At 44.3% G+C, this 24,710-nt stretch overlaps 1 protein-coding gene across 2 annotated transcripts in view; it reads left to right on the top strand.

The window, feature by feature from the left end:
• The first annotated feature begins 1,726 nt into the window (after window positions 1-1,726).
• ERMP1 (endoplasmic reticulum metallopeptidase 1) overlaps window positions 1,727-24,710 on the top strand; it is a 40,721-nt gene continuing 17,737 nt past the window's right edge. For both annotated transcript variants that reach the window (XM_077909656.1, XM_077909657.1), the window contains exons 1-8: window positions 1,727-2,073; window positions 3,619-3,920; window positions 8,184-8,311; window positions 8,939-9,044; window positions 20,014-20,160; window positions 20,699-20,791; window positions 22,588-22,800; window positions 23,644-23,864. In XM_077909656.1, coding sequence (XP_077765782.1) covers window positions 1,730-2,073; window positions 3,619-3,920; window positions 8,184-8,311; window positions 8,939-9,044; window positions 20,014-20,160; window positions 20,699-20,791; window positions 22,588-22,800; window positions 23,644-23,864 — 1,554 coding nt within the window. In that variant the 5' untranslated portion in view covers window positions 1,727-1,729. The remainder of the gene's footprint in view (window positions 2,074-3,618; window positions 3,921-8,183; window positions 8,312-8,938; window positions 9,045-20,013; window positions 20,161-20,698; window positions 20,792-22,587; window positions 22,801-23,643; window positions 23,865-24,710) is intronic.

The following is a 24,710-nucleotide window of genomic DNA, read 5'->3' as shown; positions in this document are numbered from 1 at the left end:
AAAGACAATATATATTCATTTGCTCGTTCAATAAATACGTATTGAGTGACAACCATGCGCTAGGCACAGAGATAAACATCGGGAACATAGTGATGAATAAACAAGATAGGCATTGTCCTTGGTCTCCCGGACCTCGTCGGCTAAAAAGAATCGTTAAAATTATGTTGCTGCCATAAAATTTCATTTTATGACTCAGTCAAGGAATATTTATTGATGAGCACCTGGGTGGCTCAGCGGTTGATCGTCTGCCTTTGGCTCAGGTCATGGTCCTGGGGTCTTGGGATTGAGCCCCGCATCAGGATCCCCACAGGGAGCCTGCCTTTCCCTCTGCCTCCCTCTCTCTCTCTCTCTCTCTCTCTCTCATGAATAAATACAGAAAATTTTTTTTAAGAGAAAATTTATTAACTACTTATGTGTGGTGCTTTGTGTTAGGAGATGGAATAAAATGGTGAGTGAAGCCAGACATGATTCCTGTCTTTGTGGAGCTTACAGTCTTCATGAGAAAGATATAAAATAGGGGCACCTGGGTGGGTCAGTGGTTGAGCATGGGCGTTTGGCTCAGGTCGTGATCCTGGGGTCCCGGGATCCAGTCCCGCCTCGGGCTCCCAGCAGGGAACTTCTCTGTCTCTCATGAATAAATAAAATCTTAATAAAGATCTTAAATGATAATGTGCACACCACGGTGCTGTGAGATCCTACAAATTAGGGAAAGTGGCTTCCTTAGATTAGGAGAGTTCTGCTTGAGCAAGTGCCACTGGAGCTGAGATCTGGAGGAGGAAGAGAAGGTAGCTAGGCAATGAGGGGAGGCAAGAAGGATCCCAGGAGCCTGAACAGCACGTGCGAGGATCACGTTGTAAAAGGAAGGACGGAGAAAGAGGACGGCGTGTCGGGAGAGCTGAGGATAAGCGGTGCCCTGGTTTCGGGTGGGCCTGAGCGCGGCCAGGAGCATCCCCCCAGGGCGTCGGGCAGGTGCACCTGCCCAGCTGGCCTCGGTGCCCGGTGCCGGAGACGCACAGCTTCGAGGCAGAGAGGCTCAGCGCATCAGCAGGCAGGGGGAAAACCAGCCGGTCTCTGGCATCTGGGTGGCGCGGAGGGAGGGGCGGCTTTCCCGAGCCTTCCTTTGCAGAGTGCCACCCTGAGAGGCCCAGCTTGGGAGCCCGCTGGGCTGGGCTGCAGCTCCCCCCGGGAGCGGTCTAGCGCCTCAGCTCTTCGGGAGACGCAACCTTCCTCCCTGCTCGGGGGTGATGGGCTGGGGCAGGAAGCACGGGGCGCAGCGCGCGGCTCAGGGCAGGTGTTGGGTAAGTGGGAGCCGCCGCTGCGCGTCGCGCGTCACGTGGAGACGAGGGCAGCGCGGGGGCCGCACGCGGTCGGACTGCGGAGCTGCGGATGGCGCGGGCCGGGCCTCCTCGGCGCAGCCCCCTCGTTCTCATCTTAGGAGCGAGGAGCCTGCTTTCCCTGCTCTGTCGCCCCTCACGAAAGGGGACCTGCCCGTCGCGCCGCGTGCGTTGGTCTCGCCGCCTCGCGGGGCTCGGGCAGGCATCGGGAGCGGGAGGCCCGCGGCACGCCCCCCTCGGCCGGCGCGGCCGCGACGCGGGGCTGGGCGGCGGCGGGACGGGCCAATCAGCACAAGTTTGGCCCTCTGCAGTTTCCGTCCGCTCTCTAGGAGGCGCTGCGGCGGCCGCTCGCGGGGCCGTGTCCGGCGGCGGGGCCGGCGGCTGAGGTGGTGGCCATGGAGTGGGGGTCGGAGTCGGCGGCGGCCGTGAGGCGGCACCGCGTCGGAGCGGAGCGCCGGGACGACGCGCAGCCGGGGAGGGAGGCCGCGGCGCGGGACCCCCCGCGGGACACGTGCGGCGGCGGCGGCGGCGGCGGCGCGAGGACCCGGAAGCGGAGCGCGGGGGGCGGCGGCGGCGGCGGTGGCGGTGGCGCGGGGACCGGGCTGCCCGAGGCGCGCGCCGCGCTGGGGCTGGCGCTCTACCTGCTCGCGCTGCGGGCGCTCGTGCAGCTGTCGCTGCAGCAGCTCGTGCTGCGCGGGGCCACCGGGCGCCCCGGGGAGTTCGACGCCCGCCAAGCCAGGTAGCCGCCGCCGCCGCCGCCGCCCGGCCCGCGCGCCCCTGAGCGGCCGAGGCCCCGGCCCGGGGCGCCCCGCCTGCGTGCGCCCACCTGGCCAACCCCGCGGGACCGCCCGGGCTCGCCGGCGCCGCGCGGACGCACGTGGAGGGGGGCGGGGGGCCCGGAGCCCGGGTTTACGGGGCGCGTGCAGCGGGCGGGGGAGGGGCCGGGGCAAGGGCAGGGGCGCGGGCTGGGCTTGCTCGTCGGCCGCGGTGCTGCCCCGGTTGCACGTGGGGGCCGGGCAGTCGTGCCCCCCCCTCCTCTGGAGCAACTTCCACCTTCTGTCGGCCCTCCGGCTTCGCACAGGAGACGGGGAGACACGCTTGTGTACCGAGGCCGCTTTATAGATTCGGGGTGGGGGTGGGGGTGGAGGTAGGGGTGGGGGAGGTGATCACGGGGGGGGGGGCGGCGTAATGCAGAGCCCTTCACCTCTTGAGGGTCACAGGCCTCGCCCCTGCAAGGCTTTGAGGCACTTGTGAAAGAATGCGCATTCAGAATTTTACAATTTCGGGCGGTTCTCGGATTCCCGGGGCTTGTCCTTGGGCCCCTGGTGTGTAAGATTTGGTTGTTTCTTTCTTAAGTTGAAGATGAAGGGACCTTTGAGCGAGCTAGCAAAGCTCTGTCAAAGCGCCTACAATCGTAAGCTTAGCAGAGTTTTCAACAGCCGCTGTGTTTTAAAAGCTGCCGACTACAAAGTGCTGGAAGCTTATTTTCCTAAGGGCTTTCTGGAACACACCTCTCCTCCACTCCCCTTTTTTTTTCTTTTTTTGCCCACTTGGAATGCAGTGAAAAGACAACACATTTTTGTTTGTTTGTTTTAGGGGTAGGGTTGGCTTTGGCCCAAATTGAAGTTATTAGGCCCAGTGTGCAGGGAGAGGGCTGAGTCCATTCTCAGCAGTGGAAAGGGTTTTTTGTTTTGTTTTGCTTATTTTATCTCTGGACTAAATTGTCTTTGCTCATTGGCTTCTGCTGCTTAGAATCAGTAACCTTGAGGCACCTGTGCAGCTTCGTGGTTGAGCGTCTGTCTGCTCAGGATCAGGTGGTGATCCCCGGGTCCTGGGATCGAGTTCTGCCTCCGGCTCCCCGCAGGAGCCTGGTTCCACCTCTGTCTCTGCCTCTCTCGAATAAATGGGATAAAAATCTATATTAAAAAAAAAGATCAGTAACCTTCAAGAGTTGGATTGGGTCTGGCCAGCGTTCAGCAGTCATATGTTTAGAATAGAATCCTTGGTCGTTGTATTGCTTTGATTGGGGGATATGAAGAACTTGAGAGTGGTGGGTGGGTGGAGAAAACTGAAGGGAGGAACTCATGGGAGACAAAACGATGGGACCTGACAAGGGATTTTCATAGGGTACCTGAAATAATTAAAGTCGGCCTTTTTTTCGTGTGAGAAGTCAAAGAACTGGTTTTCACAGGGGCGTGGGAGGGCACACAGGAAAAGTCCTGGGTTAAGTGCTCATTCTAAGCCTCATGCTCCTTGTCAGTGTTATTCTTTTGGTTGCTTCCAGGGATTATCTTGAACACATAACATCCATTGGCCCGAGGACCACAGGAAGTCCAGAAAATGAAATTGTGACGGTCCGTTACCTCTTGGAACAGATTAAACTGATTGAAGTTCAGAGCAACAGCCTTCACAGGATTTCAGTAGACGTGCAACGGCCTACCGGCTCCTTTAGTATTGACTTCTTGGGAGGTTTCACAAGTTACTATGACAACATCACCAATGTCGTGGTGAAGTTGGAGCCCAGGGATGGGGCCCAGCACGCTGTCCTGGCCAACTGTCATTTTGACTCTGTGGCAAACTCACCAGGTATGGACCTGACTTTTAGTTCTGTGGAGTTATACCTCAATAAGCTCAGATAGCTTAATAACTCCAAGCTGCTTGGGCAGTTGTTCAAGATCATTTGAATAGTATCATTGAGTTTGAGATCCAAATCCCTCACTATTCTCTCAAGTGCTTGAGTGCTTTATTTTTGTGAACGTCAGAGCCAGCAGCCCAGTGACAGGACTTGGAGTGTTTCTGGGAGATCATGGCTGCTTTATCAGTGTTGCCAGCCATGTGTCCCCAAACCTGGGGTTGGGTTCCATCACGTGAATGTTCACTTAGCTTAGGTGTTGTATGAGGGTTGGGGATTTGGGATGAAGGGACAGTTTTTTGCCTTCAAGGGATGCAGGGATTGGAGGGCAGCCCTCCTACCAGTGTCTGTCGGTCTGTCAGGGAAGAGTTTTGGTTTACTAGGAATGCCATAATCTGAGAATATCTTATTAATCCATTAATCTTGCTGTGAAAATACTTCAACAAGATAGAACGTTTGATGTTTAGGATGGTGCCTGACACAATGAATACTTGTAGAAGGAATGAGAATTCCCTCACGTGGACTTACATTTTTAAAAATAAGATTCATGAAAGAGATGTTTTCCATAGTTAGATTTTTAAATAGGGACGAATAGAAAACAACATTTTATAGTGGAATCATAGCATTTTAGAGATGGAGTTGCTGAGGTAGCATCTGTTCACCCCTATCTTTTGTCACAGGAGTAAACTTAGCTGATCAGAGAGACAAAGGTGTCACCAGATGCTGGGGTTCCTGGCCGGGCAGTTCTTTGAGCTGCATTTCAAAGGAAAGATATTATTAGTTTGTAGTTAATGTTCTTTTTGGCAAACTATGTAAACTCTTCTTTGCTCAGTTTCTGATCTGTTTAAACGAGATAGTACTTTTGGGCATGAAAAACTTTTTTTTTTTTTTTTTTTTGGCTATTTGACTAATATTCTGGAGTGCTTGAACTTATAGCAGGTTCATATGAATATCTAGAATTATGCAAAAGAGAAAAAGTTTAATAAAATGATTCATATCAGGATATCTTTAATCAAAAAGCTTGGTGATTGCAAGCATTTTGCAACTGCTTTTTCAAGTATCTGTATACAAACATCTGTTTTATAAAGTCAGAAATACCTTTGTGTGTGCTTAGGGAAACCAGTCTTTTATGCCTGTTTCAAAGCTGTAGAGTAAATGTCCCCCTATTATAATGCTTAAATTCTTGCATGGGATAGATTAACACCATGGTTCTTTAAGAGCGTTATAGAAGAAAGACGTGTATGCAAGTATCAGAAACATAGTGCCAGATGTTAGAAATCACATACACAGAGGCCAGGAAGGAAAGGATGGCGATTTTGTGGGTTGTTGGAACCCATTTTTAATTAAGATTTCATAAGAATACCTAGCCAATGATTTCAAGGAAATTTCTGTCAATTATACATCATTAAAAATAGTTGAAAATAAATAAAAATAGCTGAAAAAACACAGTCACTAAATAGACTATCACCTATGTCTTTTTAGTGGATGAACTAAATGAGACATGGAGATATTTTTAGTTTTGAGTTCTTCTCAGCAGTGTATCTTGAACTTTAGGAACTGATAACACTTTGGAATAATATTACCCACAGAAAGGCCTGAAGTGTCTTCTTGGGTATGCTGCATGGCTTCAGGTTGTTGGTAGAAGAGGCCGTGAGTTATCTCAGTGGTGGTTTCAATTTCAGGGTTAATTCTGACTGGAAAGTGATGTCGGTTTACCACCCGCCCTTAGAGATGCTGTCCTCTCACTTCCCATCCCTTTCGGAAAGGTATTTATCCTGAGGCCCCAGGATGACTCAAGTCAGTCTGGCATCTCACTTTTGATTCAGCTCAGGTCATGATCTCAGGGTCATGAGATGGAGCCCCTTGTCAAGCTCAGCCCTGGGCATTGGGATTGGAGCCCGCTTGGGATTCTCCCTCTCCCTCTCTCTCTCCCCACCTCTCTCTCTCTCAAAAACAAACAAACAAAAAACCGGTATTTAATGCTTCACTTCGCTAGTCCTGTTTTCAGATGCCAGAGCCATTAAAATAAAGGAACATAAATAGACATATTAACTTTTTAATCAGCCCCAGATATATTTCTTTCACTTTTCCTTTCTCTCACTTTGAACAAATACTTTATTGTTTGCTGTTGATGTTTAAGGTAGCTCAGAGTCTCAAAAGTTAAAAAAAAACAGTCATTTCCTTTGGTTGCCAGAAGGTGTGCCTTTTTACTGATAGTTATGTAGAGGTTCTGCTTGATAGTAATTAGATAATGATGACTTTTTTCACTTTGATTAAAATCTAGTGATAACACCAAGACAAAGATAGCTAATAAATAGTTTCTTCTTGAGTAGGAAGGGGGGTCTGGAATTAGCAGTGCCCAAAACAAGCATTTTAGTTGGTTGCAGAGGCTTTCTTTAATTTGTAAAGAGAAGGAACAATTAACGCTGGACATGGACCACGCTGTCTTGTAATCCTCCTAACACACCTGTGAGGTAACTCTCACGGGCCTTGTCTTCCAGACCAGAAGTCGTAGGGTACATAACAGCTGGAATTTACTTGCAGGTCTTTCTTGCTCTGAAACCCACACTGAATTCTGTAGCACTCTGCGTTCCAGCGCGTAAGCCCAGAGATGCTGTTGCCTGGGTTATTACTACACCTTAGCTGCTTTACTTACACTTGAAACTTTTTAGAATGGAAGATTTCAGATTGTACAAAAGCAGAATTATTCACCTAACTTCTAAAGTCCGATCTTGTTCCCACATCTCACACACCCCCCCCCCCACACACACACCCGGTTATTTTGAATCCAGTCTCAGCCATACTTATTTCTCCGTATTTTGGGTCTATATCATGGAAAGATAAGGATTCTCTCTGGGTACACTTATAACACCATAAATTCCCTCATCTAAAAAACTTAATAAGAATTCTTTAATATCATCAAATGTCTAGTCAGTTCCTTTATCTTTTATGGTGCTTTTAAGAAATCAAGGTATTAAAGTCCTCTTTATAATCACCTTTAATAAATATACGAACCTTCTGAATCAAGAAGTGAAGTCATTTGATGAGCGCCTCTGCTTTCTCACTGCTGGGAACAGGGATGCTGTTTAGGTCATCGGTCTCCATTCTTGTGTTGTCTTAGATTTGATATTGTTGTTTTTGTTTCTTTTTAAGATTTTATTTATTTATTTATGAGAGACACGCAGAGACATAGGCAGAGGGAGAAGCAGGCCCCATGCAGGGAGCCCAATGTGGGACTCGATCCCGGGACTGAGGGATTACAACCTGAGCCAAAAGCAGATACTCAACTGCTGAGCCATCCAGGCATCCCTGATGTTGTGTTTGACTTGTTCATTACATGACCCCTTTCATCACATAATCTTTAAAAAAAAAAATGCTGCCCCACCGAGACAGTCCCCTCTGTAAATGTGGAGTGATGTGCAGCTTTATGATTCTGGTAGGACAAGGAGTAGGAAAGGCTCAGTGGCAGTGGGAGATGATGTAGCAAGCTAGAACACCAAAAATGAGAATATTACAAAAGATGTGGAATGAGGAGAGAGAATGGAGCAGATTGCCTGGAATTGATGAGAATGCCACTTTTCAGTATTAATTGAGGTCCACCTAGTTGCTGATTGAACAGACATGTGAGTTGAGTGACTGCTCATGACTAGGCACAGTTCTACAGAAGTCTGAAGGGGAGCCAGACAGGGGAGCCAGACGAGGATCCTAGCCTTCATGGAGTGAGACATCACTGGTGGCTGCCCTTGTCAGCTGATGGTGACAGAGCTATGCTTCTGGTCCTGGAGCCACAAGGCTGCTTTTTTTTCTTTTTCTTTTTTTTTTTTTTTAAAGTAGGCTCCATGCCCAGCGTGGAACCCAACACAAGGCTCAAACTCTGAGATGGACGCCTGAGCTGAGAGCAATAGTCAGACTTAACCAACTGATACGAAAACCCCCTTCCTAGCCATGACAGTTCATCCTGTAAAAAGTTTTTTCCCCCCAAGATTTTATTCATTTATTTGAGAAGAAAGAATAGGCATGAGCAGTGGGAGAGGCAGAGGGAGAGAGAGAAGCAGACTCCCCGCTGAGCAGGGAGTCCAACGTGGGGCTCTATCCCAGAACCCTGAGATCATGACCTGAGCTGAAGGCAGACACTTTACTGACTGAGCCACCCAGGGGCCCCTTCATTCTGTAAAAATTTTAAGATCTGAGGACCAAACTCTCTTTCTGATTTAAAGGTGCCAGTGATGATGCCGTTAGCTGCTCAGTGATGCTGGAAGTTCTTCGTGTCTTGTCAACGTCTTCAGAAGCCTTACATCATGCTGTCATATTTCTCTTTAATGGTGCTGAGGAAAATGTCCTACAAGTGAGATTTTGCTCTTTTTAAATACTAGATTTATGTAATAATGAGAACAGTAATAATAGCTAATGCTTAAGCATTTTGATTATTCATTTGCGGTATCCTAAAACGATAATATTGTATCTGGCAGTACTTCAAAACTTCCACAACCGCTGTGTACCCATGTTCAGTATTTGAAAACTCAGAACAGACCATCTTGTCAGTGTTTGATTCATAAAAGGGCATTGTGATAGCATAACTAACCATCTCGGGTTTTCTGGGACACTGGAGTTGCAGAGATGTTTTGCAGCTGGCACACAGCATGAATACCCGAGCACGAGGATTGTCCTTTCTCCTCTGTTCCGTTGGCTTAGCCTCACACTTACTGAGGATATTGTTTGGCAGCACTCATGGAAATCAGGCTGCCTTCTGTGATGGTGACTTTCCACTCAGCAAACCACATACAGCCATTATGCGTAGAGAAACGGATAGATGTCTTTAGACATTCCCTTTGAAAATTACCTTTGAAAATGATAATTTTTTTATTCTTCCCCCTTATCAACACAGACATTCTGTCTTTAAAATAAGCAAAATAAAGACTTTGATCATTTAAGAGGGTTTAATCTATATTTGTTTTACTTCCTTCTTACCCAGGCCAGTCATGGTTTCATAACTCAGCACCCCTGGGCCAGCTTGATTCGTGCATTTATTAACTTGGAGGCAGCGGGTGTGGGAGGGAAAGAACTTGTGTTCCAAACAGGTATGTGAAGTTGTATTTTACATTTCAGTGCAGTTGCATTGTATACTTTAATGCCATTCTTATTTTTATAAAATTGGAAGCTTTTCGGACTCAAGCGATCTCTGATGAAACAAACATTCTTTGTAAAGCATGTGATAGTTTTACTTTGTCATTGTTGGGGTTTTTAACACGATAATATTAACAGCACCTAATAACTTGCGTAGCGCTATGGGCTAAGTGTTGTTCAAAGCGTTGATCGTATGTTAAGTCACTGAGTCCTCAGAACAACCTGAGGAGTGAGTCCTGTCATGACCACCATTTTGCACATAAGAAAACCGAGCCAGGAGATGTTTCAACATCCGTAAGTTTTCACAGTTGGTAAAAGTTGCAGTGGGATGGACCCTGGGTGGTACAGGCTTGCAGCCCATGTTCATAACCACTAACCCAATTGTCCTATAAGTGGTGGACTTTGTTTTATCATTTACAGGTGATTATGATATAAATAATATTAAATGACAACCATGTAATGAATTAAAATGAGAAAATACGCCTGTGGTTAAAGGCTTTAAAATGATCCCCGAGCTGAGTGTCATGGAATTCAGTAATACTTCATCAACCAGGGAAATATTTTTTTATTTTATGAGTAAGCTTTCCTAAGGATGACCAGTTGATAGGTTTTAGGGATAGCACCCATTAAGTTAGTAAGGATCATTTGTCATGTTTCTTAACAGAATTTGCAGTTCTGGGCTTCTTAAATTCTGCTGTGGGAAGTTCCACACCATTTTCCCTGGTGTGTTAGAAATTTGGATAGTGCACTTTAGCCAGACACACAGCATTCAGTAGAAGTTCTGTAATGGGGGTGCTGGAGATGGGCCAGGAGAAGTGAGTAAGCTGATAGAGGAGCTCTCTAGTGCCCTTTAAATACCCGGTATCAGTTAAGATGTGCTAAGTGCTAATTATGTCTGTGTATATCACCTAAATGGTGCTGTGTTTTAATATTCTCCATCCAACTTATTTTAGACGTTTACCCTTCAAAATGGGCATATGTTTTTTACATCAGCTAACCTCTGAGAATCTCAAGGTCGTGAGATGAGAATGTGCTCCTTTCTAACTCTCAGATGTTTCTGTTTGCTCTAATGCCTCACCTAACTCAGGAGAAGCTGGTTCTGATATCTGTGGGGCTCAGTAGGGGCCTCGCTATTGTCCGTGGCCCTCCTATTCTTGGGTTCTGTCAGGATAGGAGGGTTACATGTTGAACAACCGCAACAAGGAGCAAAAGGAAATTCTGTAAGCAGAGCTTACTGTCGCATCTGTTACTTACACTGCATCTATCCTCCAGTGAAAATGTCAGGGCTCCACGTGGGCAGGAGTGTGTCTCTATCTTTTCTCTCCTGGGCCTGTACTCTGTTAAATTCTCAGTTGTTAGCACTGACTCCTGCACTCCTAGGACCCAGATCAAAACCAGGCCTAAGGTTTGGACTGTACCTTTCCTGAATTTATTCTGTGCATCTATATTAACACATATGTATCCTGTGCATACATATTAATGTATTTTATTCATATGTAGTCCAGAGAGGACTAGTTAGATCTAGATCCAAGTTAATTTCTTCATTTACATTTATTGAGTGCCCACTTTTGCTAGGTGTGACTAACCTACAGTCCATGGTGTTTTTACTAAATATAGATAGTTTTACATAAAAATCATATACTTGCATACATTTTGGATGTAATTGTATTATCTGGAAAGATTTAAACTACAGTAGCGGTCCCTGCTGGCTGGTGAGTGTTACGTGGTGGGTGACACGAGTGGAGGATGGGGCCAAATGTGAAAAGCCAATTTGAACTCTCCATTGCTCCATAATTTAAAACCAGAATGGTCATTACTGCTTTACTTACATTCTTTATGGTTTTCTGTGTTGTTTAAATTTTGGCATTGTATTTGATTCATAGTAAAAGCAAAGAACAGACTTGTTACTAATTAGCAATATAAAGTTGCCCCTTGAACAATGGGGTGGGTAGAGGTGCTGATCCCCGGAATGGTTGAAAATCTGTGTGTAACTCTTGATTCCCCCAAAAACCTAATTACTAAGTAGTCTGCTGTACACCGGAGCCTTACTGATAACGAATAGTCAATTAACATATATTGTATGTTGTGTGTGTTGCATGTTGTGTTCTTACAATAGAGTGAGCTAGAGAAAACGTTGTCAGGAAAATCATAGGAGAAAAGACACAGTATTATACATATTTATTACAAAAAATCACATATGAGTGGACCAGCACAGTTCAAAGTCATGTTGTTCAAGGATAAACTGTATGTACAATTTAAAAAGTTTCACTCATTGGAAAATAAATTCTTCACCCTTCAAAACTGATTTTGTCTGGAGGGACATCCTGCAGAAGATTTGGAGAGAATATCCACCCTCCCCCCCACTCCCACCCCGAGTTTTTATGCCTAGTTCTCCCTTTAGGTTTTGGTAGCTGCTGCTGGCAGCTGAGCTGCTTTCCGGGCGTGCTGACATTCTAGCAGCTCTTGGGATCTCCCTTCCATGGGCCACTGCCCACAGAAGCCTGGCTTCTTTGCAGTGATGGCTTTCCCAGGGCAAGGCTAAAGCCTCCAGGATGTGGAGTCCTGCGAGGTTGCCCCGTCCTCAGCTGCTTCGACAGGCACTTGTCCTGTCCTGGAAACGTTTTGGTTAAAACAGTTTGTACTCACTAGTGTCCATTGTCCCTTCAGAGAGAGACTTTCATTCAGGGGGTTTTTAGTGACTGGAATAATCATCACTACCTCGTTCTGGAAAGAGCCAGAGTGCATGAAAGAATGACTTAACTTTATCAGACTAGTGATTTATGTCATGACCTAGTAAGGCTGCTTTAATAAGTTGAAGTGTTGTAAAATCCATTATTTAAAAATTTAATCAGATTAAACCAGTAATAAATGTCCCCTATGAAAAATTCAGATACTGCCAATCTCAAGTAGAAGCCCAAAAGCAGAGGAATCACAGAATTGTTTTTTTTTCTCTTGTGAAAAATATCGTGCCCCGTGTCCTACCCCAGAGCAAACCAGTTTCACAATTTAGTCCGTATTCTTCTGGAATTTTTTCTATACACACACATTAATATAGTAAGTTAATATATCTTAGGAAAATGGGATCCTGTGCCATTTGCTGTTTTATAACCTGCTTGAGATTGCATTCGTTTAAAACTACAGCTCTATTGAGGAGTAAGCCGCATACCTTATAATTCACTCATTTAAAGTAAAACTCAGTGGTTTTTAGATCTCTTCACAAAGTTGAGCAGTCATCACTGCAGTCAACTCTAGAATCTTCTCATTACCCTACAGAGAGGCCCCACACTCAATAGTCTGGCTTTTTTCAATACATATGATGTTTTCTAAGGTTCATCTATGTTGTAGCACATGTGAGTACTTCCTTCTTTTTATAACTTGAATTATGTTCTCTTGTGTGGATAGCATGCATTTTGTTGATCCATTCATCAGGTGATGGACATTTGGATTGATTCCACTTTCAGGCTATCAGGAATAATGCTGCTGTGAACGTTTGTCTGTAATAAGTCTTTGTGTGGATGTATGTTTTCTTTTGGGTGGATACCTAGGTCAAGTGGGTAAATTTAAGTTTTTAAGAAATGCCAAACTAAGTAGTAAAGCTTCGTTTCAGAAGAAATATAAATTCAGAGAACAGTAAGAATTTTTTAAATATTACTTTAGTTTTTGAATTTTTTAAACTTTAGATTTGCAGAAAGGAAGTAGAATGTAATACCCAGGGCTGATGGAACAGGCAGTGTCCTACACTGTTGGTGGAAGTGCAGATTGATGTTTTGGGGCAGTCTGGCAGTAGAGACCACTTTAGAAAACATGCAGACCCTTCTATCTGACAAGACCACTTGTAGGAATTTATCCCGTAAAAATGCACATAGATGCATAGATCCGAGTACTGTATAGTCTTCTCGGTTTTTTTTATAAGACTAAAAACTTGAGAATGCCTTCTAGGTCCATGCACAGGAGACCAGTTATATTAATGGTGACCTAAACATTTCTCCCCTCATCCAACCACTGCTCATTTTTCTGTTCCCAGCTATTGCAAAACTCCTCAGGAGTGGAATTGCTTGTCTTAGTTGGCTCCCATAGCATCCAGCACAGGCTCCAGCCAGAAGGCAAGTTCAGATCCCAGCCATAGGATGCACCTGTAGCAAGCACCCTTGAACAAGTCACAGATCTGCATGCTTTGGTTCTTCATCTGTAAAAATGGGATAGTGTTTGTATCTACTTCTTATGATTCATAACCACAGAGTAAAACCCCTCAGTTCTATAATTTCTCCTGTAAGAGTTCCTTTTGCTTCGTTCATGTTACAGGGAGTAGCTCACTCAGGAGCTGACCGACTTGCCCATCCCAGTCTCCTGAGACTTCCTTTTTGTATGGGAACTTGACCTGTAGGCCTGAGGGGGAGGTCAGTGCCAGTTGGGGCGGGGCTGGAGCGTAGGCACACAGTAGTCGGATCTCTATGGGGGTTAAAGACCGGGTGGTGAATATTTACAAACCGTCAATTTCTTTCTTGCTGATGGGTCTTACCTTTTTCACAAGTACTAACATTTTAAGTGTCTTTATTTCCTCTTTCATGAATTGTGAAAGAAATGCACACAGATCTGCATGTTCAGCCTGATGAATTTTTGCAAATTGAATATAATCATGTAACCAGAACCCAGATCGAGACTGAGAGTATTGAACTGCACTCCAAGATCCTCCCCTGTGATTCCTGCTATTCTGACCTTTGTCTTGGCAGATTTAATTTTGCTTGTATTTGAACTTTCTATAATTGACTCCCACACTGTGTTTTCTTTTATGTATGGCTTCTTTTTTTTTTTTTTTTTATGGCTTCTTTTTTACCTAGTATCAAGTCTGTAAGACTCATCTGTCTTGTGTTTAGCAGACTTCGTTCTTTTTTTTTTTTTTATTGCTGAATACTATTCCATTGACAAGAATATCCATTCTACCGGTGATATCAGATTGTAGGTTTTGGCTCTTATGAAGGGTGCTGTTATGAACAGTCTCATAAATGGGACTCATGTATGTGATGCACACTTCAAGTAGAATTAGTTATAACGTGGATATGTTCAGCTTTGGGAAATACTTTTGGTAGATAACTGCCATACCTAGATATGAAAATCCTAAATATTAGCCAACTAAATCCAGCAAAGTGTGTGTGTGTGTGTGTGTGTGTGTATACTACACAGTACTCGGATCTATGCGTCTATGTGCAGTTATTTTACGGGATAAATTCCTACAAGTGGCCTTGTCAGATAGAAGGGTCTGCATGTTTTTTAAAGTGGTCTCTACTGCCAGACTGCCCCAAAACATCAATCTGCACTTCCACCAACAGTGTAGGACACCGCCTGTTCCATCAGCCCTGGGTATTACATTCTACTTCCTTTCTGCAAATCTGAAGTTTAAAAAATTTAAAAACTAAAGTAATATTTAAAAAATTCTTACTGTTGGGATCCCTGGGTGGCGCAGTGGTTTAGCGCCTGCCTTTGGCCCAGGGCGCGATCCTGGAGACCCGGGATCAAATCCCACATCGGGCTCCCAGTGCATGGAGCCTGCTTCTCCCTCTGCCTGTGTCTCTGCCTCTCTCTCTGTCTCTCTCTCTGTGTGACTATCATAAATAAATAAAAATTAAAAAAAAATTCTTACTGTTCTCTGAATTTATATTTCTTCTGAAACGAAGCTTAACTACTACTTAGTTTGGCAGTTTCTTAAAAACTTAAACATAAATTTACCCACTTGACCTAGGTATCCACCCAAAAGAATACATGTGTATGTATACACACACACACACACACACACAAACAAGAACATTTTCCAGCTGAGTTGAGCATATTCCAGGAATACAAGATGTTTCTTTTCCCTGTATCAGCAAAACTATTCAGTATTTATATATATTGCAAGATGATCACCACAGTAAGTCTAGTTGACATCCATCATCAGTTACAAAATATTTTTTCTTGTGATGAGAACTTTTAAGATCTACTCTTTTAGCAACTCTCTAGTATATAGTACAATATTATTAACTGTAGTCACCATGCTGTACATTGCATCCCGGATCTATCTATCTTTTTATATATATGGCTTTTTTCAATACATACGATGTTTTCTAAGGTTCATCTATGTTGTAGCACATAGTGAGTACTTCCTTCTTTTTATGACTTGAAATATATATATATATATATATATATATATATATATATATATATATATATATTTTTTTTTTTTTTTTTTTTTTTTTAGTTTTAAGTAGTCCCTGTACCCAGTATGAGGCTGGAACTTGAGTTGCATGCTCCACCCATTGAGCCAGCCAGGCACTCCAAGACTGACTTATCTTTTAACTGCAAGTTTGTATCTTTCAACCACCTTCACTCATTTCAGTTCCTCCTCCCCTGAGCCCCCACCTTTGGCAGCTCTCAGTCCATTCTCTATAGCTATGAGTTTTTGTTTTCTTTTGTTTAGATGTAACATATAAGTGAGATCATAATGGTATTTACTTTTCTCTGTATGACTTATTTAGCATAACACCCCCAAGGTCTGTCAATGCTGTGGCAAATGGCAAGATTTCCTTCTTTTATATGGCTAAATAATATTCTATTGTGTGTGTGAATAAGATTCCATGTGTGTGTCTCTGAATAATTATTCCATTGGAACAATATTCCAGTATACCATCAGTGGTATATATACCATTTTTATTCATTCATCCACTGATGAACATTTTCCATATCCTGGCTGTTGTGGCTAATGCTGCAGTGTACATGGGGTACATACTGCTTTTCACAGTGGCTGCTCCAGTCTGCATTCCCCTTTCTCCACATCCTCACCAACACTTACTTCTTTTCTTTTTGGTAAAAGCCATTCTAACAGGTGTGCAGTGATACCTCATTGTGGTTTCGATTTGCATTTCCTGGAGAATGAGTGATGTTGAGCATCTTTTTGTATACCCATTGACTTATCTGGACATCTTATTTGGAAAAATGTCTATTCAAATCTCCTGCCCCCCCCCTTTTTTTGCTATTGAGTTGTAGGAGTCTTTATATACTTTGGATATCAACCCCTTTATAAGATATATGATTTGCAAATACCTTCTCCCATTCTACAGGTTATCTTTTAATTTTGTTGATGGTCTCCTTTGCTGTGAAGAAGCTTTTCAGCTTGATGTATTCCCACTTGTTTTAACTTTTGTTGCCTTTGTTTTTGGTGTGAAACCCAAAAAAATCATTGCCAAGACTGATGTTGGGAGGTTATTACCACCCATTTTCTTCTTGGTTTTGTATTTTCAAATCTTTAACACATTCGAGTTCATTTTTGTGTGTGATATAAGAGAATGGTCCAATTTCATTCTTTTGCATTGTGGCTGTCCAGTTTTCCCAACACCATTTATTGAAGAGATTGTCCTTTCACATTATATAATTCTTGGCTTCACATAAATTAACTGAACATGTAGGTGTGGGCTTATTTCTGGTCTCTCTATTCTATTCCATTGATGTGTATCTGTTTTTATGCCGGTCCCATACTATTTTGATTACTGTAGCTTTGTAGCATAGCCTGAAATAAAAAAGTGTGGTGTCTCCAGCTTTGGTCTTTCTCAAGATTGCTTTGGCTATATGTGTTTTTTTGTTTGTTTGTTTGTTTTTGTTTTTGTTTTGGTGCTTCCATAGAAATTATAGAATTGTTCTATTTCGTGAAAAATGCTGTTGGACTTTTGATAGGGATTGCACTGAATCTGTATATTGTTTTGGGTAGTATGTACATTTTAACAGTATTGGTTCTTTTATTTTTTTTTTTTTTTTTTTTTTTTAGTATTGGTTCTTTTAGTCCATGAACATGGAATAGCTTCCCATATATTTGTTTCTTCACTCTGTCTCATAAGTGTCCTATAGTTTTCAGAGTACAGGTCTTTGACCTCCTTGCTTAAGTTTGTTCCTAGGTATTTTTTTTTTTTTTTGGTACATCTGTAAATGGAAATTGTTTTCTTAATTTTCTTTCTGACAGTTCACTATTAGTGTATAGAAACGTAACTGATTTTTGGATTTTATATCCTGTAACTATGAATGGTTAAATGAAGATGGTTTAATATATGAAAATATATGTATGTATTTTACCATAGTAGCATAATAAAGGGGAAAAATCACAGTCGATAATCTCAACATAATTAGGTAGATAAAGAACAAGGATATATTTCTTCATAACAGTGCATATATGATGCTCACAAAATATGACAATATAAAACTATGATCTAATGTTTTTTATTTTTTCCAATTGTTCCAATAATGATATAGCTGGGTTTTTTTAATTCAGAGTTCCAATCCAGGATCAAATAGCATTTGATTGTCATGTTTTATTATAAACCTGTCACAGTGATTATATAACACACACATAAAAGTAGAAAAGTGAAAAACTTAACCATGGTAAGGTGAATACCTCTGTCTCCCTGTGGATGCAAGGACCTAGACTCTTAGATCCAGCTCCCTCCCTTTCGCCCCAGAGAGACCGTTTATTAACCTGCTGTTTATGATGCTCTCCTTTCTAGTTTAGCTTCACCTGCTTTTCATAATATTTTAATAGTATAATTTTGGTTATTAACATCTAATTGTAATAGTATTTTAATAACAGCATTTTGACATCATACAGTTTGATAATCACCGCCATTCATTCACATCTGTATCCTCCTTGGCCACATCGGGAAGCTTGTCCTATCTGAGCACTGGTGATGATGGTAGCTTCTGGTCATTTGATGATGGTATTTGCCAGGTTTTTCTACTTTGTGGACTTACTGTTTTCCTCTCTGTAATAGGTACTCTGACACTGAGGACACATCCTGTTTCTTGTGGGACTTTGATCCTAGTTTCGGCAGACATCAATGATTCTGGATGCAAAGCATTTTTACTGTAATGTTAGGCAGGTGCTGGGTGTTCTCTCTCTCTCTTTCACCCATAACTGATAGTTGGAATTCTGCTCGAAGGAAAGCTTTCTGTTCTCCCTTGTTTATTTCAGTGTGTCATATGTTTTGCATGTTCTGTTGCTATCATCCTGATGTGTGAATTGTTTCTGGCTGGGCCAGTGGTGGCCCTGTCACTGGTGCCTGTGTCTTTCTGATGGGTTTCTCTGAGCACCTTCTCACCTCCTGGCACGAGATGTTCAACTACCCTCATACTTTCCTAGCCCCAGATCTGGGAGTAGCATTCCCTGGTCAAGCCCTGGCCCTCTGAGTGGATAGTGGTTTCCCCAAGCAAAGATCTTAGTGCTAAGTATATTTTCTTTGTCTCTATCCTGTTCGGGGTTTGTAGAGCTTTTTGAGTTCATAGCTTGATATTTTCTGTGATTTTGGAAAATTATTGGCCATTATCTCTTCAAAGCATTGCTGCTTCTCCATTCTGTGTCCTCTTTCGTGGGACTGCCGTGCCCCATATTCTCTTACACACATTTCTATATTTAATGCCCTTTTTCTCTCTGTGCACCAGTCCACCTGCTCTATAATCTTTTCTTCTGCTATGTCTAACCTCAGAGTAAACCATCCATTCAAGTTCTTACCCTCAGGTTTTATAGGGTTTCCGTTTTTATGGCTTATTTGGTAAAATTCTTGCTGTGGTTTTAAAATCCATGTCTGGTCACCTGGGTGTTTTGTTCTGAGGTGTTTCTTCATCCCTTCTCCATCTTTTATGGTCATCATTTCAACAGGAAAGAAATTTGATTGTTTATAAGGCTATAAAAATATTCTTAGATTCCCTGAAATACAATGACGTGATCTAACCGCATCAGTCAACTTTTTGTGAAATTTCTTGGTAAGAAACAGTCTCTGAATCTCACGGGATTACAACAGCAAAGGCTTATTTCTCTCACGTTACATTTATGTCTCTGACTAACTACATGCAGGTTTCACAGTGGTTTTGTTCCCTTTGTGTCATTCGTTCTGAGACCCGGGCTGAGGGAGAAGCTGCCGTCAGGGAAGGATCAACCTCCCGGCCCAAGTTAAGAGGCAGGGAGGGACTGTGATGGACCCTGAACATGTTCTTGGTCCACGTTCCTGTCTCCCATTCACAGACTGTTGGCCGAGGCAATTCCCGAGGCCGATCTCAGCCAGTGGGACAAGGCAGTGGACGAGCTCCTTGCTCAGGGAGGTGCCATGAGTTATGGGGGGGGGGGGGGGCAGTGAATGACTGGGGCCCATGATACAGTTCATCACACTCTGCCAAAGGATAGTCTCCTGTTTCACAAAGCCATGTGTGCATAAAGATGTTAGTGAATAGAGGGTGGGGCATCTAGGGGGCTCAGTGGTTGAGCATCTGCCTTCGGCTTTTGCCATAATCCCAGGGTCCTGGGATCGAGTCCCACATTGGTCTCCCCGCGGGGAGCTTGCTTCTCCCTCTGTGTCTCTGCCTCTCTCTCTCTGTATCTCTCATGAATAAATAATCTTTAAAAAAAAAAAGATGTTAGTGAAGAATTATTAATGATAAGAAATAAACAATAATACAGAACTTCTGGCATTTTTGGTGAAAAGTTATGTAGTTCTTAGAAAGATCATTGTAATATCTAGCAACTTAGGAAAATGGTGTGTTAAAGCACAACATAGAGTCAGAATGCCCTGTGACTACAGCTGTGTCCACACACCGTACATTTATAAAACACCTGAAGATGTAAAGATGAAAATAACTGTCTTGGAATGACAGACTTTTGGGTAGTTCTTCATTATTGATCTTAAACTTTTTATAGTATTGTTATTTTGTGCTTAAAAATAATTTTGTTTCCTGAAAGGGGAGTTCTCATTCTTAAAGTTAATATCCATTTATCAGAGAAATGTTAGTACAGAAAAATAGATGAAAAAAGCAAACTCTGGACCTCTGTCCTCAAACCACCTGTGTACCCTGACTGCGTGGTGACTGTTTTGGGTGTCACCATGTTACCTGGTGCTATGTCCTTGTGTTTCCTCCTAGGTCCTGAAAACCCGTGGCTGGTCCAGGCATATGTTTCCGCTGCTAAACACCCGTTTGCTTCTGTGGTGGCTCAGGAGGTTTTTCAGAGTGGAATAATTCCTTCAGATACCGACTTCCGCATCTATAGGGATTTTGGGAACATTCCAGGTATTTTGTGGATTATTGTGGGCTGTGGTGCAATAGCAATTAACCAGAAGAAAGTTTTACTTTTTTACAAGATATGAGCAAACAGCATGTCCTGAGACCATGTTTTCTACGTGAGAGTTGTGTATTCTGACTCACTGAAACTGATTTCCTGATGTTTTCCTTTTCTTTTAAACTTTGGTCTAATTTAACACTTGACTCTAGAACATGCCATCTTGCCCCACACGGTGGCAGGATGGGGGACAGGAGTGTCGATGGCAAAGTTCTGGTGGCCTCCTCAGCAGCGTGTTCCTACCCCTTGGGGCATGACTTGTAGTGTCTCCCTGACATGTACTTCCTTAGTCATTATGTACCACAGCTATAGATTCTGTAAGAATTTGGAAGAGAGAATTTTGTCATTCATTCATTCATGTGACAAAGCAATCATGCCACTGCTTTGACATTTTGTCTTTTAGGAATTTAATATATTAAGCAAATAGGCTTAAAGAAAGGTGGTTCTTTAAAGCAAAATGATATTTTCTGTTTTTCCTGTGTGTCTCAGGAATTGACTTAGCTTTTATTGAGAATGGATACATTTATCACACCAAATATGACACAGCGGACAGAATTCTAACAGATTCCATTCAGAGAGCAGGTTGGTATTCAAATGTAGACTTTTGATCTATGTTAAGATGGCCTATTGGGGCTGACCTACAAACCTATAAATATCCTGTGGGCTGTGCATTAGGGAGGCAGTGTGTGGGGTGCATAAGCTGGGTGGGGCTTTGGAGTCAGAAGAGGGCTTGAACTTTAGCCCTGAAGTCTAGGTTACAATTCAGTACACAGGACTGTTCACTGTGAGGCATTGGAAAGAGAGCGGGCCCAGGATTAATGATAGGATTGCTGAGCAATGAGCGTGTAGCTGGAATGGAAGCCGTACATTGGAGGGGACACTGGCAAGTGTTTGGGCAGCTTGCCCAGGTGTAGAAAGTTACATCAGTCCAGGTTGGGTGGTGAGGGCAGGTGAGTGGGGTTAACATGCTTTCCAGAGAAGTCTGGAGTAGCCAGGGGCGGGGAGTCTGATGACGTACCTTAATGAAAGAGTTGATAGGATTTGGCCCAGTGCAGAAGAAAGGATGCTCCAGGCAAGAGCAGAGCATGGGTGGGGTGTGTATGTGTGTTGGTGCATGCACACATGTGTGGATTGTGGGTAAGTAGTGTCAGACAGTCTGAATAGAACTTGTCCAAGAGCTGACCAGTTGGAAGGAAGGGATGAATCCTGTGGCCGGCAGCAGAGACACAGTCTAAGGCCAGCTGGGGAAAGATGGTGCCATTGACCCTGATGGGGATGTGCAAGGGTGACCTCCCCCGGAGCAGTCATGGGGAGGGGAAGGAGTCCACCAGCTCTGTCAGCCATAGACGGAGGAGCCTGGGAATCAGCAGGATGAAAGTACTGATGTGGGGCTAGAGCTCTTGGCAGAATTGGGAATACAGGTGTGGGCATCAAAGGCAAACCATGGAAGCACTTTGGATGGGAGGGGGCTTTGCAAGAGGGAAACAAAGGTCTCAGGGGACTCAGCCTGAGCTTTTGGGGAAAACACATTTGAAGGCAGATGGAGAAGCCAGTGACAGAAATGCCACAATAAGGCAGTGGGTGTCTAAGTGGAAGCAGAGAAGTCAGGGTGGGATGAGTGGCAGGAGGACAGCCAGTCATGCAGGGCTTCGCAGGGCTCCTGCAGCCCGTCGGTGACACAGCGGTCAGTGCTGACCTCTGCTGTGCCAGGCTCTGCTTGCCAGGGACTCTCCCACTCCCTGGCTTCCTGGCTGAGGACTCCTCGTTCAGACTTGTTCTGTATTTGGAAGGTCTCCTCGGAGCTTTCACCTCCAATGCTCTGGTGGCCTGGGCTCCCCCACTGTCGCTGGCTCCCGTGCCACCTCTGCTATGAACAGGCTGCAAAGAAGTGCTTTGACCAGGAGCATTTAGCTAGAAATGTGTCCCTGGCTTCTCAAACCCCACTGGTCCCCCATGATGTCCCAGGGGCCTCTCCTATCTCTATTAATTTTTTAAAATTGAGATATAATTGACATTGTTTATTCTTAATCCAAATGTTGGGTGTCCGGGAGCTTCTCGAGAGGTTTTGTCTCTCAGCTCAGCACTGTATTTTGGATACCTGGAGTAGTCTTTAAGGTAGATGTTAAAGAAACTGTCTTTGGGTTTGTCAGCAGTGAGGGAAGACTAGTTCTCATCCAAGAGGAAAGGATGAAGGCCTGTTGGCTGAGCGTCTGTCTGGGTGAAGAGGAGACAGTGGGTACCTGGACCTTTGAGAAATTTTGTAAGAACCATGGTGAGGGATTGAGGTCCTAGAAAGCTCCTCTGTTTACATCCTGTCATGTCCCTACTCACACCGTGCATAGTTTATTCAACTTCGTTATCTTTCTGTTCTTTAATAGGTGACAACATCTTAGCAGTTCTTAAGTATCTAGCTACGTCTGATATGTTGCCTTCTTCTTCTAAGTATCGGCATGGGAACATGGTCTTCTTTGACGTGCTCGGCCTGTTTGTCATCGCCTACCCCTCTCGTGTCGGCTCCATAATTAACTACATGGTGGTAATGGCTGTTGTGTTGTACCTGGGCAAAAAGTTCTTGCAGCCCAAACGTCAGAGTAAGTATTTTCCTCTAAATCTGCAGTGCCGGCCTGGGTATAGGAGTCTGCCTTAAGTTTCTCTAGTCCATTTGCCTCTGTCTTTTCACAAAGGCAAAAATCTTAAAGAATCATAACCTCTGATTTATACTATAAGGCATTTCCAAGCGAGTATCAGATGAATATGCTCATTACACTTCTGGTTTTGGTAGAGCTGGAACTTCTGATATGTGTGTGCACACCACAGAGGTGCCACACAGGCTCAATGAGAAGTGGTTTGTACAGATTGACCGTTAGTGAAAATTCCCATTGAAGTCTCGTCCGCACCACAGACCAGTAATAAGTGTGCTGTCCTGAAGTCTGACCGAACTGCTTCTGGTTAAACCCATTTCCTTCTGCCTGGGACGTTGTATCATCCAGCTTGGTTATATGCTCTTACAAGGTGGAGCGTCAGTGGCTGAGCACCCCAAGTATGGGTATGGGCCATGCTCCTCCTGTGTTAGCTCCTGGTGGGATTTTACGTGGAACTTGGTTTCCCATTCCTGGTGGTACTTTGATACACAGAGCATCCAGGGGTGTGGAAGATGAAAGCCCCTGCTTTCCTGGTCAGGAATGTGTCTGAACTGGAGGACTTAGTCTCTGGGTCTCTGGTGCCCACAGACTCTGGGCAAATGTTGCTTGAATATTATTCGTCAATACCGTCCCTGTTCAAGGTTTTAACAAACCTGACCCCTGGGACACTTGCGTACTATGCAGTTACCATGGTGGATTTGTTGTTGCACCATTTGCCCCTTTACTCCTGCAGACTGGCTGTGAGGCTGATGTAAAGTTGGTGACCTCTGCTTTGTGTTTTCTCTGCATTAGCCGAAAATTACCCGAAGGACTTCCTCTGTGCACTCGGCATCACTCTGATCAGCTGGTTCACTAGCCTGGTCACCGTGCTCATCCTGGCAGTGTTCGTCTCTCTTATCGGACAGTCCCTGTCGTGGTACAACCACTTCTACGTGTCTGTCTGTTTGTATGGGATGGCGGCCGTGGCCAAAATAATACTCATCCATTCCCTCGCCAAGAAATTTTATTATGTGGTAAGTGTAGGCATATTTACTGATTTCTTTTTGCTACCGTCAAGGATTGAAGACAAAACTTGTGTTTGGCTTCCTGAGCTAGCAAATCGTGTTTGGCTCGATCAGAAAGAACTGGCTCCCAGCACTGAGTTAATTTTCTGGAACGCTTCTTCGGGGGGTTTTTTTGGGGAGGCTTCGGGTGTTGCTGTAAAGCTGTCAGGTGTTCAGGTGGTTTTGACCACCTGGCCTGTGTCCGCCTCGTCTCTGCCCAGTCTGCTGCGTTTTGTCAGCCCCCCCTCCCCCCCCCAGCCCTTGTCACCCCTGTGAGAAGCTCCGAAGTCTCTGGGCTGTGAGTTCCGTGAGGGTGTGGCTGTGGTGCCCACCGTCCCCTGTGCTCGGGCAGCTGTGGTACATGGCACAGATGCATAGGAGGCACCTGCTGCCCTGCAAGCCACACCCTGGCTTCTCTCTTGTTTCCTTCACTTGTTATGGCCCATGTGTCATAGATGCAGATTCTGACAGCATGCAGCTGTGGCATGGGGGCTGCAGACCCTGCTGGAGCAGGGGAGCAGGGAGAGATGGGGTTTGGATGATTGGTGCTGACACAGGGATAGTGCCATGCTCTTAGGGCTTCCACTGCATATGTTCATTTGGTAGAAATCAAAGTAGAAATTAGGGTTACAGAGTAATGGGACTCATGGTAAACTATGGTAAGAGAGTGACCTGTGGTTTCTAAAGATTTTCTAAGTGAGTTAAAGGGAAAAGCTTTTAGTTCTGTTATTTATCTGCAAGACAGCCAGTACACACCTGTTTTCTGTTCTCCCTGCTAGGGATTAGAGTGGAGACGCAGGAGAGGGTGGTCCAGCG

Source organism: Canis aureus, chromosome 1 (assembly GCF_053574225.1).
Source record: "Canis aureus isolate CA01 chromosome 1, VMU_Caureus_v.1.0, whole genome shotgun sequence".
NCBI classification, from domain to species: Eukaryota; Metazoa; Chordata; class Mammalia; order Carnivora; family Canidae; genus Canis; species Canis aureus.
The sequence above is the reverse complement of the archived record's forward strand: the minus strand, read 5'-3'. Positions and strand labels throughout refer to the sequence as shown.